Here is a 14,535-nt window from a genome sequence, read left to right as displayed (position 1 = left end):
TGGATTCTCCAATTGTTAAACCCGTGTTATAGGACACAGAGCATTGCTCCACAAAATCTTGACCTACAGGTTGCTGCTACCAAAGACCTTCTCAAAGAGAGGGAGGTTTTCTCTTGGAGGTTGCAAACCAGGTAAAGCTGGCTTTCTCTTATCTTGTAAAACTTGCCTTTTGAATGAAATCAAGAAAAGGGATTATTTGTGAAAAATCAGCACAAAAACTTTCTTTTAACTGTGTGAGGGGTGACTTAGAAGATATGTATAGGCTTGTATCCATATGAAACTGGATTTAAATGAACTAGGAAAGAGTATAAACCAATGAACCATCTACTGAGGCTGTCAGAATGCTATCTTGGAAATGGAAAATGGATAATGAATTAGAAATGACTCCAGGCTCTTTTTTTAAATCAGAGCAACTTCTTTTAAGACATCTTTACATTTTAAAACTAATCAGTTTCTATTTCAAATCAGAACAGGTCCTGGAGGATAAGAGTCACCACCATGCGACCCTCTGTTGTGTTTTTGGGACTTACAGTCCTCATTGGTAAGTCATGGATTGACATTTATCTTGGTTTGCATGGTGTCCATGAAAACCTCAAATATAGTCATAAACCAGAAAGAGCAATGATTACATGTAATAGTAGAGTGAGCTCACCTGGCCTCCTTGACCATCAATCAAATGCTTGTTTCCATAATTAGGAGTGTATTTTTCTTGCCAAGCAGGTGAAGAAGGTATCAGTAGGAATTTAAAATTTAAATATTGATCAATCTACTTACTTTCTGCCTGTTGGTGCACCTACTAGGCTTGAAATCTTATTAGCTGTATACAACAGTGCCTTTGAAGGCAAGATATATGAAGGGAAAATTATCAATGCCAGGCAATGGAGAGAGGGAGAGAAAGAGAAAGAGAGAGAGAGAGAGAGAGAGAGAGAGAGAGAGAGAGAGAGAAAGAAATCCTCCATCTGAGAGGAAATTGGGAGGAAGGTCCCTCACCCAGCTAGGAAGTTCAGACCTGAAAGGCAAGTCCAGAGAGGGCATGGCAGTTGAAGCAGCCTTGGTGGTTTAATATTAAAGGAAGAGCCTGTTCTTTACTGAAGAGTTCAGTAAAGGGCAGAGGAAGAAATGCATAAAAACTGTTGGTCATACAGTAAGCAGGTCAGTGTGATCAAAACAGGGAATGTTTCTTGGAAGAAAGCTAGAAGGTAGGCTGATGAGATGGTAAGCGTCCTTGAATGAGAAAAGATTAAAACTTTAGCCTCAGAAAAATAAAGATCCATTGTAAGCAATGAACAAGTTAACTTTATTTAAAGACTAATGATTAAGAAGAAAGCATTTCTAAAATGTTTAATTATAAATTTGGAAAGGCAGGACTACTCTCAACACAATAATTTCCAGTTACTGATGATCAAAAATGGGCAGCATAGTTTTACATTTTTTCTCATTTCTAATTGCCAGGTGGGAGCAAAGTTAAAAAGTCAGTGGATTAATTATGAACTACCATATTATCTGGATACAACTGAAAAGTGATTCTAATTTTAAAAGGGCCTTTTTAAAATGTCAGCACAAATAGTATAGCATCCATGGTCATATTCCAATTCTCTTAATGCAGTGGTTCTCAAGCTTTATGCATAAAGGGTAAATGGGAATCTGGTTAAAGTATGGATTCCTTGGCCTCAAACTTAAAGATTCTGGCTCAGTTAATCTGGTACAAGGAGCCCATTTTGTTATAGTGTCAGAAAGCTGACTAATACATTCCCAATATCCTCACAGTCTCATAGAAAGAACTTGTCAAACTTTTGGTTTCTTGACAGTCAAAGAGCTTAAAAATGCCACCTTAGTTATCTTTTAATATGGCTTTCTCTTTGAGTGTGATTGAGGAACTTTTTTTGAAATACTTTTTGTCAATGGACTTTATGTATTCATATGTGGTGCTGAGATTCAAACCCAGTGTCTCACATATGCTAGGCAAGTGCTCTACCACTGAGCTACAACCCCAGCCTGATTAAGCATCTTTTTATGTTTAAGGACTGTTTTCAATTTTTGTCTTTGCAATATTTATATCTGCTGCTGATAATGTGATATTTGAACAGAGATCTAAAGATAGTCAGGCAGCAAATCATGTTGATACCTGGAGGAACAGCATTCTAGGCCAAAGGAAACTCTAGTGCAAGGGCTCCAGGCAGAAACCTGCCTCGTGTGTTGAAGGATAAGCACAGAGAAGAATGTGAGTGAGGGAAGGGAAGGAGAAGTTGGAAAAGGAGTAGAGGGTCAGATCAGGTGGAGCGTGGAGGACACAATGAAGACTTGGCCATTCCTCTGAGGGACAACTGAGAGATCCCATACATGTCCCCAGGATCACCTGGCTCCTGGGTGGAGAACTGTTAGCCAGAGTAGAGCAGGGAGGTAGGTCAGGATGCTGTTGGAATAATCCTGATGGGCAATGATGCTGGTTTGGACCATGGTGGTAGCAGAGGGGGAAAGAGGAGTCAACTTCTGGATTGATGTTTTCCATCTACAGTCTCACTTCCCACCTGCACACCTCAATTTTACATAGGATCTCTGTTTGGGGAATATGTCATTCATTAGCTCAAATATGCGGTTGTCCCTCTGCATCTGGGGGAGCTGGTTCTGGGATTCCTGTGGAGTACCAAAATCTGAGGACAAGACCCTAATATAAAACAGTATAGTATTTGCATAGAACCTATGAACATTCTCCCTTGAACTTTAAACCATTTCTAAATGACTTATATCTAATGAAATGCAAATACTATGAAATAGTTATATGGTATCAGAGGGTTTTTACATTTTTTATTTTACTTATTTATTTGTTTGGGCAGTACTGGGGATTGAACTCAAGGCCTAAGTGCTCTACCACTGAGTTACTTTTCCAGTCCTATTTCTGTGTTATTTGGGAAATAATGATGATAAAATTTTAAATGTACAGTACAGGTACAATTTTTTCCCACAGCTGGATGAATCCCCAGATGCAGGGCCTGGGGATGAAGCAGCAGCTGTGTCTCCAATGTGCACTGTGAGCACCAGGCACTGCACCGGAGTCCTTGGAGGGGCCAATCTGACAGCCTCTCCTCTGTGGATCACATGGAAATCCACACTTCTTAGAGAGTGTAGTGGCTTTGCTGTTCCTACCACTTTTATTATCTGGATAGACTTCCTCAGTATCCTAAGATTATTTGAGAGTTTTGTCATCTAACTTTCTGGTCTATTCCCACTTCCTTGTTTGCCTGATGATGGATGGCAGTGAGCTGTACCTGTATTTTTATTTGTTTTGGTTGAGTTTTGCTTTTGCATGCTTTTAAAAAGTTCATCTTTATAGTTACTCTGTTTTCCTTATAAAATAAATATTATAATAGTTCTACTCATTATATGCTTAATTCTAAGAAATTATACAATTTCTTTATACTGTTTAACATACTTGTGGTATGTGGGTCAAATCCATCTCTCTATTAAAAAACACTGTTGATAATCCTAACAACTTAGGAGGCTGAGGCAGGAGGATTGAAAGTTCAAGGCCAGCATGGGCAATTTAGTGAGACCCTGTCTCAAAATAAAAATTAAAAAATGATTGAGGATGTAGCTCAGTGATAAAGTGCCCCTGGGTTCAATCCCCAGTACTATAAGCGAAACAACCCAACAACAACAAAAATTGTTTGTTTCATTAAGTGATACAACATATATTTTTTTCCCTGAAGTGCTGGAGATAAAATCCAGGACCTCACACATGCTCGGCAAGTGCTTTCCACTGAGCTACACTCCTAGCCCCAATATAGTGTCTTACATCAAATATTTTAATGAAGTAGATTCTTATAGGAGAGAATTATAATCTTAAATTACAAAGCAACAATTTTTGAAACTATGAGAACGAACTTTTCAATATTACAGAAAATATCTCTTTTAGTAAATAGACCTGAATGAAACCATTCATGCCATAATAACAGAGTAAAAAAAAAAAATAAGAATTAGTTTATTTGGTAAGTTAAATTTTTATTTCTAATTCTTTTAAATAGATTCAGAACCTCATCTTCATACCAGTAAGACACAAAATATGTTTAACTTGTTATAGTATCTTTCTTATTTTTGTAAACAAAGGCAAATTGTTCATTGAAATGTTTACATCCTCATAAATACTGTCAAAAGTGTTTAAACAGAGTCAAAAGGTTGGAGCAGAGTAGGAAGAGGGCACTTCTGTTTTGTCTGATGTGTTGAAATGATAAACAGGACTTGAGGACTAAGTCTATGGCCTTTGCCTTTGGTTTAGCAGGGATTTATGTTTTAATAGCAGCTCAAGCAACACCTTCTCACAGGTTTTTTCATGCATTATCATTTTGCTCCCCAGGCATTTCCAGGGGTTCCTACCCGTTCACTCATTCCATGGACAGTCACCTGCATCCTCGCCTGTACCACGGCTGCTATGGGGACATTATGACCATGGAGGCTTCCGGGGCCCCCTGTGACATAGACAATTTGATTAACTGCGGTAAGTGAATGACAAAGCAAGCGTTTGGCCTTCTCCCTTTCATCATTTCCAGATTCCTTCTGGAAGTTAACTTAATTTCTAAAAGGTGTCATCCTCATTATAACAATCATATCAAAAAATTTAAAGTTAAATAAGAATAGACTCCCGCCCAACCTAACAAACCTTTTCTACCCCACCACCCGACCTTTTCCAATCTTGTCCAGATGTGTGCATTTCTACATGTTGAGACTACTCCTTAAATTACACATTAGTTTTTCTGGCCTCATTTTCTTGTTAGGCTTACTTCACTTAAGCACATGAAGAATAAAGGTTTTTTGGTTTTATTTGTTTGGGTTTTTTTTGGGGGGTTGCTTTTTTTAAAGAGACAAGGTCTTGCTATATTGTCCAGGCTGGCCTTGAACTCCTGGGCTCAGGAGATTCTCCTGCCTGAACCTTGCAAGTAGCTGGGACTAGGGCCCATGATTGCACCCAGCTTAGAATGAGCATTTTGAAGCAAGGCTCTTGCTCTTTGTACTTCCTTCCCTTTGTAATCCTGTTTCAAATCTTCCTTGTGATGTTATCCCAGTATTAGAGGTTCAGAGATAGAAGGAACTACAAGGTGGCATGGAATCCCTCATCTTTAATTTACAGATCCCAGTGCTGAGGTCAGTAGGGAGGAGGGACTTCCCCTAGCATACACTAGGTGGTGGGGTAGCTGAACAAGATTCAGTCTAGACTGGCCAACTGCTAGACCAGGCATCTTCTCAAAGCACCCACATGGCTGAAAGGAGAAAGAGAAACAGCAGAAGTGGCCCCTGTCAGGGGCTATGGACATGTCAGGGTTTCTGCCATCTGATGTCAAAAGGACATCATAGAAATGGTTGTTCCCAGCTGTGGGCAGCACAGGGGCTGTGGCTAAATTAGTATGCATTGGGAACAGTCTGCTTCTGGAGCAAACACTTTCTTTTCTATTGGTTTAGGGATCCGTGGCTCTGAAATGTTTGCTGAGATGGACTTGAAGGCCATAAAGCCTTATCAGACGCTGATCAAGGAAGTGGGGCAGAGGTACTGCATTGACCCTGCTATCATCGCAGCCATCATCTCCCGAGAAAGCCACGGTGGCACTGTTCTGCAAAAAGGCTGGGACCACCGGGGACTTAAATTTGGCCTGATGCAGGTATTTAGCTGGAGACTTTCCACCAGCCACTTGATCCTTCCTTGCAGAAGCTCAACCCAACTGAAATCCCTTTGCATGTTTCTGGGCCCCCAGGTTCTGCAGTGTTTCTCCATAAGTGCTTCAGCGTGGCTTGCTCTGACTTTCTGTAACACATCTTTGGTATTTCATCCAAGGGTTATTATCAGTTATTCAATATTTTATTGAATAAGAAAATTAATTCAGTAGTATTTTATATGTATCATAACTACAATTCCGCAGTAAATAATATACAATCTACTTCAATTGTGAAAGGGCCCTCATTTTTACAGGTGTCTTCTTGGAATTCTTAAATTTTTAAATTTCATCCATGAAAATAAAAACACTATATAGTTACTTGAACCAACATTTTCTTCCAGGTAAATTGGAGGAAGGGGATTCAAATTATCAGCCTATTTGAGTTTAGGCTGTATTTTATTTATTTTTCCCTCATGATATTGGGGTTTGAAACCAGGGTCTCATGCATGCTAGGCAAGCTCTCTACAACTGAGCTATATCCTCAGTCCTTTGGCTCTTAATGAATGATTGAATTAACTACTGAATTAATTTTGCAGCCCTGGGAATTAATTTGTAGCCCAGGGCTGCAAAATTAATTCAGTAGTTAATTAACCTCAAGGTGCTCTACCACTAAGCTACATTTCCAGTCCTTTTTATGTTTTTATTTTGAGACAGGATCTTGCTACATTGCTTAGGACCTCATTAAGTTGCTGAGCCTGGCCTCAAACTTGCAATTCTCCTGCCTCAGCCTCCCAAGTCACTGGAATCACAGGTGTATATCACTGGGCCTGGCCTTTCAGGCTCTGTTTTAAATTGTTTGTAGAAACAGATTTCTAGACTTCCCAGTTAGAAACAAATTTTTATTTGAATTAGATGGATTTTTTTTAACTACAAATGTCTAGACTTTGAGTGCCAATCTTTTTTTTGTTTGTTTTTACATCTTTTTGTCCCCCTTCTCCTCTCTTTGTTTATCAGAGTGCCTAGCTAACACTGTGCATGTCTGCTTCTCCCAAATCTTTATTTTTCTGACTCTTTTCCTTATGAAAAACAATATAGTAGAATTGACTTTGGGGGGAAATATGTCATAGGAAAGACATCAAGGCCAGCATCTATGAATTTTAACACACAGAAGAGAATTAGGATCAGCAGAATATATTTCCTTGACCAAATGCTGATATTCTTATCTGAATTTTCTAGCTCGATAAACAAATCCACCACCCTGTTGGTTCCTGGGACAGCAAAGAGCACCTTTTGCAAGGTGCTGGTATTCTAACAGACAGAATTAAAGCCATCCAGAGAAAATTCCCCAAGTGGAGTGCTGCTCAACACCTGCAAGGTAGGCAATATTTTTTGTGTTTTGTTGAAATGAGCAGTGGATGAGACTATATGTCAGATGGGCCCTGAACCTCCCTAAGAGCATTCCCACTGGGTCAGCAGGGGGCTGGGAGGAGCTGTGGAAGAGATGCAGCATATTCTCTGAACCATGAGTGGTCCACCTTCACCAATTTCCTTTATCCTTCTTCAGGATATCCGGGTTCTTACTGCATCTCTTGTTTTATATTGAGCCACTGAGTGATGCCTTGAGAGTTAATGCAAAAGTTAACACAAAAGAATGCCTTTACCTTCTTTTCCTTAGCTTTCTCCTGATGCAAGAAGTTATTAGTCATTTTCCAAATTGCTTGAATAAACTTGACTCTGAGCATTCTGAGGCTTTAGGTACCCTGATAAGTCCACACAGTCATCTCAGGCATGGTTCAACAAAGGCCCACCTTGAGTATAGCATCTCGCAGATGGACTTCACTACTCACCTATTTCTTCTGCATTTTCTGTGACTTTGGAGATACCATAATACAGCCAGACATCCCAGCTAGAAAGACAGATTGTTTTCTTAGCTCACTGGCTTCTTCTTTCTTCACACCTGGTCGACCAATTCCTATTTCCCTCCTGCAGATGCAGAGTTATGTGTAAATCTTCTTTCCTTCTACACTTTGTCTGAATTCAGAACAACTTTCTATCTTCTCTTTCAAGGACATTGAAAGAAGAGATCGGGATCAGGATTTTTTTTTTTCTCTTGACACCAGAGCACAGCACAATTATGTTAAGATACATAAGTAACTGTTGAAGATAAAATTCTAGGGTAAAATAGCACATGCAAGTTCATGAACCTGTACAAGAAATGAATACAGGTAACTTTCACTCAGTGTGGCACATCAAGTGTGCTCAAAAACATGTACTGAATTACTTGGGAGGCTGAGGCAGGAGGATCACAAGTTCAAAGATAGCCTCAGCAACTTATCAAGGCCCTAAGCAACTTATTGAGGCCCTGTCTCTAAATAAAAAATATAAAGGGCTGGGGATGTGGCTCAGTGATTAAGAGCCTGTGGGTTCAATCCCCAGTACCAAAACAAACAAACAAACATGTGCTGAATGAATGAATGAGTGGGTGAACATATGAGTGAATTATTGAATAAATGAGAGATTGTTACAATCTCAGACTGAAGATTTGCAGGCATCTATTTCTGCCAGCTCAGGACTACATAAAACTCAAATATGACTCACATAGGAAGAAAAACAACAATCATAAAGAGAGAGGGGGGGGAGAGATATGGAATCTTCTTAGTGATTCTCAGGGTAGCATATCCTTTCAGGAAGAGAGGAAGGGAAGCAAGCGCTGGGAATACAGGCTTTGGAAGATCTGCCTAGAGGGCTGGGATATCCTGGGAATGCTTGCATCTTATTTCTGTTACAGTTAATATGGAGTCTAAACCTCTCTCTTTCATTTCAGGTGGCCTCTCTGCCTTTAAGTCAGGAATCGAAACCATTGTCACCCCTGCAGACATAGACACTGACCTCGTCAATGATCTTCTTGTCCGAGCTAAATTCTATAGAAGACATGGCTTCTAGGCAAAGCCCTATAAATGAACCATGTTGCTTGGGTATCAAATGCTCCCTCTTTAAGTTTGATATGAATGTGTTGTACTTCACCCTGACACAACATGGTTGAAATTATGAAAGAAAATTTATTTCTTAATTTCTTAATGAATGTAAGGATTAAAAGAAGAAGAATGAGAGGGTTGGAGATGTAGTTCAGTGATAGAGCCCTTGCCTAATATACACAAGGCTCTGGATTCAACCCCAGCATCACATGCACACACACACAAATAATAAGAAAAGACAAAAGAAAATTACCCAGTTCACAATATAGCTCCCATGAAATGTACATAGACATACATACAATTGCTTTGCTGCCAATGTGAATATTATGGCATTGACATCTACATATTCTAACAAGACTTCATTTTAGCCCATGACTTCAATACCCACCTGTACTCCATCTACCAGAATTACTAACAGGAAGTTAAGTGAGCCTGACCTGAGCCTTTGTCCTTTTCTCGACATCTTCCCAAATTGCAAGGGCTTTGCTCATGAGAAGCTCCTAGTTCATAAGCCAGGCAACCCATGTGACAATGGAGAAGCCGGGGAGAGAATTCTAGCTCCATAAGTAGCTGAGAGCTGATGGAGGTGATGCTGACCTTCAAGTGATGTGTGTACATCCTTCAGGCCCACACCAACTCCTGTGTTTCCTTCTCTTGTTTGCTGAAGGTCCATGGACTGGCTTCTTCTATATTCAATCATTGTCACAAACTCTTTCTAAGGGGTCTGTTGCCTACAAAAGAAGGTTGAAAATAAAAGCATTTGGCACTGGCATTAATTTGGTCCCGTGGATGCAAACAGAAAGCAATTTTTTATTGCTTAAAAAGTTCTGAAATTTTTTAAGCAATAAAAGGAAATTACTAGAAGGCTATCTGATGACTCCCAGAACTAAAACAGAGAGAGGGGTGGTGAGAGGAACCAGTCAACTCTGGTCCTGGAGAACAATCAGTTAAACATACTTTATAGCATCCCACCAGGTGAAACCACCAGCACCCTCACTGCACAGATGAACTCCAAAGACGCCCCCCACCATCCTTTCAGCTCTCTGCTCTGTATTCAAGGCCCCATGGGTGTGGTGTGGGGATGGGATGTAGATTCTTTCAGTTGAGCACCTGTCCTTTGGCTGCTTTGCTCTTTGGTCTTGCCCAGACTACCTATGATGGAGAAGAGACAATTCTCTAGAAAGAAATTGAATCACCTTGGCGATGTTTACTTGTATGTCGGGAGAGGACACCATAATATGTGGGAGTGTAAAGCTCACAGAGTCCCTCCAATGGCCGCTGCTGGACTGGTAGCTCCCTCTGGAGAAGTTCAATGGATAGTTCTGCTTGTCCAATCTCTTTCTGAGAAGGAGTCCTACCTGTGAGCCATACAGAGAAAGCCAACTAAACCGTTTTCTGCCCAATGACCTCTTAACCTAGCTGGTTGACTCAGATAGAACCAGGAATCCCTGTTTTAAAGGGAAGAACCAATAGTTGACTGGGGTGACTGGGGTGGCAACCTGCAGCATAATTGTCTTTGGTTAAGGATGGTTAGTTGAAGCCCAGACTACACCAGTTGTTAAATATTTTGATTCTCATCCCTGTATATGAACAATCCACAATGTTCTTCAGAAGTCTCTTTTGCTCAATAATGATTTCTTCTGGGCTTTACCCAGAAACATTCATTTCATCTAATCCCCAGCCCCTTTAATGTCACTACTACAAGTATAAAATACATTTAGACAAGATAATTTCCAAGTGATTTGAAAAATAAGAATTAGCACCCTGTCGGGTATGATGGTGTATGCCTTTAATCCCAGTGGCTCACTAGGCTGAGGCAGGACTATTGTAAGTTCAAAGCCAGCCTCAGCAACTTAGCAAGGTCCTAAGCAACTTATAGAAGCCTGTCTCTAAATATAAAAAGGGCTGGGGATGTGGCTCAATGATTAAGTGCTTCTGAGTTCAAACCCCAGTACCCACCTCCCCCAAAAAAGAATTAATATACTCACTTATACCATGAACTTATTCCCCCGGTATTCTCTTTAGGACTGAGTTACACAGACTCCATACTTGAGTGTCTTAGGTCTTAGTTGTGTTCCCCCAGAAGCAAACTGAACAAAGATTTCAGTGCAGTAGTTTATTTTGGAGGTGCAGGGATCGCTGGTATGAAGAGGCTCGGTGATCCAGTGAAGGGAAGACCAGCAATAAAACAAGCATCATTGAGTTACCTACCATGGTGGGCTCCAGGGCCTGATCCTGCAGGAGAGCCACTATTGGGAATAGGACAAAACACACACCTCAAAAATACTCTATCCAAGGGACAGAAGTCGGAGTATAGAGACATTGGTTTCTGAGAGTCATTTGTTGAGGGTCTACCTCGTAGGATGGGATGAGGGAGGATTCTTAGCTACTGTGATCTGCTAAGAAATTTTTCTTGTATTTCCAAGGAGAAGAGGCTGTAGTCACAGAGAAGCAAACCAACTGAGAATTCTGAGAGATCCAGGGGTATGAGAGGGACCTGACAGCCTCTGCTTCCCAAGGGTTAGGCACTCCCCAAGGCTAAGAAGTCTCCATTCCTCCAACATGGCTTGTTTTCATCTGTGACTTAATAGCTTGGTACAAACAATACGGAAATGATTCACAAGCTTCATTCGCCTTATAATTTCCATGCCAGTATTCTACACATATATAGAATGATTAGTTAGATGGGATAGAACTGTCCTAGTCTTTACCATATACCCATCTCTAGCACATCAGCTGATTCTCAGGAATTTGCTGAGGAAAATGTCAAAGATGTCAGACTCAAATGTGGTTTTATTAAATACTGTTAAATTGTCATTCTTGATTTTCTTTATATTTTTTTGCCTTTGTCCCCTTCAGGGATAAGGGATCGTTTCATGTCTATGTCCTATGATATAAAATATTATTTACTCTAAAAACTGAAGTCATACTGAAAAATAAAGAAATATTGTTTTATAAGTAGTTTTAGATGCAAAAAAAATTTAAAATATTTCCCTATCTGGACTTACTCAAGATTACCTTCTCATTCTTTCTTTCTCTTGGCCTTCTATGTCTCACACGCCCTGGGACCTGTGACACCATAAGAAATATGTGCCAGGCACAGTGACACATACCTGTAACCCCAGATACTCGGGACACTGAGGCAGAAGGATTGCAAGTTTGAGGTCAGCTTAGGCAATTTAGGGAGACCCTGTTTCAAAATAAAATTTAATAAGGGCTGGGGTTGTAGCTCAGTGGTAGTGTACTTGCCTAATATGGGCCAATACACACACACACACACACACACACACACACACACACTCCCTAATACCACAGAAAGAGAGAGTGATGGAGAAAGAGAGGGGAAGAAAAAGAAGGAAGTTAGTTTGATATTTGGTCTCTGCTGCATTGTATGTGGGAAGCCAGGGGAAAATGTCTCAGTAATGTTTCATTGTTGTATGGATACATTCCATTTTATTACATTGGGTAGGAGAAATATCCTCTAGTCAGATACAATGTCCATCCCCATGGTACCATCAGGTAAAAGAGACACAGCCATTTCACATAAAGACTGTTCAAATATACCAATTCTCCCCACACATTTTTACCTAATCCCATCACCTCCTTTGTTCCTAACTGCAGCCCCCATTACAACTCTATTGGCAGGCTTAGGTTTTACAATACTGAATGGGGAAGGGTGTGCCAGGTAGACACAGTGTCTATCCTAAAACATGCAGGTAAAACACAACTCCTCTGCCCAAAGCCTTCCATAATCCCATCAACTCTTTTGTGCTCTCTCATGGCAGGGTTTCATGGATGGGTTTTGGTTCCACAGTGCATGGGGCTCCCATATTAAAGAGTCCTGGGACTTCTCCTCTGCACCCCCTGACCATTTTTCCACTTCAGCACACAAGGCTTTGGATTCCCATGAGGGGCTGGGCCAAGGGACTCTAGTCCTTTTGTCAACCTACACCTGCCTAACTACTGCCCCAGAGAGCTAGTCAGGTTTCTCACTGTCAACTTTTCCTTTTAAGGTTTCTCCAAGCTGGGGTGAGTAGAGCTGCTACAGTTTGCATCTGGAATGTTCCCCGAGGGCTCATGTGCTCAAGACTTGGTCCCTGTTTGGCAGTTTGGGGAGGTGGTGGAGCCTTTAAGAGATGGAGCCTCATGGGAAGTCTTTGTCATTGGGGGCATGCCCAAGGGGGATATTGGGACCCAGCCTCTTCATCTTCCTGTCTGTCTGTTCTGGGTGCTATGAGGTGAGCAGCTTTGCTCCATCATGATGGGCTGCCTCTCTACAGGCCCAAAAGCAATGGGCCAACTGACCACAGAAGGAAGCCTCCAGAACTGTAAGCCAAAATAAATCTTTTATCTCTGTGTTGATTTATCTCCGGTATTTGTTACAGTAAGGGAAATCTGATGAATGAAAAGCAGACTTTGTTGAGGGATCAGCTGGTGTCCTTTAGTCTCATACAACCTTTAGTATTTCTTTATTAAAATCTTTCTTTTAACCCCATCAATGTCTGTTTTTACTCATTCCATCTTTTCATGATCATCTAAAAATTTCCACACTGCAGATGCAAATCTGGAGATGTGCCTTTTTTATTTTCCTTTGTTTCACACCTGTCAATATTTGCTTCATCTTCCTTATTTCTTAACAATTTCCACCCTGTTAAGACCTGCCCTTTGACTCTCCTCTTATTTTTTCCCCCATTCTCGTTTCAATTCACCTAATCTATCTGCATTATAAGACCCCCAAAGGGAAGCTGAGATAGCAAATTCAATAAAGCTTTCCAAACTGTACTTTGGGTTTGCAGCAGCAAGGCTACATGCCCATCCATGTTTCAAGGGGTGCTGTCAGCCACAGAATCTTCCCTAACCTGAGTAACAGGCATATTCAGGGGATGAACATCCTGGTGATTGGAAAATCAGTTCCACATGAACGGCTCGATCCAGGGTGATTCACTTGTCATTTAGAGAAGGAGAGGGACAATTCCCTTCTCAAGGTAAACAGACCCTACAGTGACTTTTATCTAGTCCACAAGGCTAGCTGTTCCCCCTGGAATACCCTCCCGTGTGTCTGGATCATGCATAGCCCTTGTGATTGCTGTTATGTCAGATTCGTGGGGCCCAATAGACCTCCAGGAGCCGAATCCGATGCAATCACACAAGAGTCTTTATTGCAAGCTCCAGCCTGGGCTCACAACAGTTCCCGACACAGCGGTCCCAGGGAGTGAGTCCTGGTCCTTTGTTCAGTGAGATTTTATAGGTTTGGGAGAGATACACTATGTGTCACAACATCACGCAGCAAATCATTCCATACCTCGGGAAAATCAAACAACAACTCTTAACATTGATTAGCACATTCACTGGCGGGAATAGGTTGGGTAGGGATGATTGGTTAGTACAAGAGGGGGATTCGTTTGAACTGATTGGTTTAGGCCAATCAGGCCAATTAGGCTAAACTACATGGTTTCCCAACATGTTATCAACCACCATAAATTACTTGGGGGTCATCTGGCATTCCAGGTATTTCCCTGTCTCATGCTGATTGGAGGTTGCTAGGGGGGTTGCTATGGGTCCTCACCCAGCCTAACTGAGTCAGGGACACCTGGCGCCACAGACCTCTCCTGTTATTTACAGACAAACAACTCAGCAGGGTGGGTATGTGCTTAGGAGTGCTCTGTGGATTTTTCCAAGGACAATGGTCATACCCCCTTCCTTGGACAGGCTTTGCTCCAGGCAGAGGCTGGTTTCTCAAAAATGGAGTCACATTAGTTTCTCAATTGCTCCATGGTGAGCTATGGGTCCTTCGTCAACTGGAACATGCTCTTCCATTCTGCAGCATTTGAATCAAGGATGCTGCCCCTAAATAGGTCACCCTCACACTCCGCTTCAGTGAAGGCTCTCAAAAAGCTGATGGTACTGATCTATAACAT

The 14,535-nt window shown here is 41.2% G+C and overlaps 1 protein-coding gene across 1 annotated transcript; it reads left to right on the top strand.

The window, feature by feature from the left end:
* The first annotated feature begins 498 nt into the window (after positions 1-498).
* On the top strand, positions 499-8,585 carry Lyg2 (lysozyme g2). The gene is made up of 5 exons (XM_076833929.2): positions 499-541; positions 4,352-4,492; positions 5,452-5,648; positions 6,879-7,017; positions 8,467-8,585. Exons 1-5 carry the CDS (start codon positions 499-501, stop codon positions 8,583-8,585), a joined length of 639 nt encoding a protein of 212 aa, XP_076690044.1.
* The last annotated feature ends 5,950 nt before the right edge of the window (positions 8,586-14,535 follow it).

This window comes from Callospermophilus lateralis, chromosome 14, assembly GCF_048772815.1.
Source record: "Callospermophilus lateralis isolate mCalLat2 chromosome 14, mCalLat2.hap1, whole genome shotgun sequence".
NCBI lineage: Eukaryota > Metazoa > Chordata > Mammalia > Rodentia > Sciuridae > Callospermophilus > Callospermophilus lateralis.
This window is presented reverse-complemented; position numbering and strand designations above follow the sequence as displayed.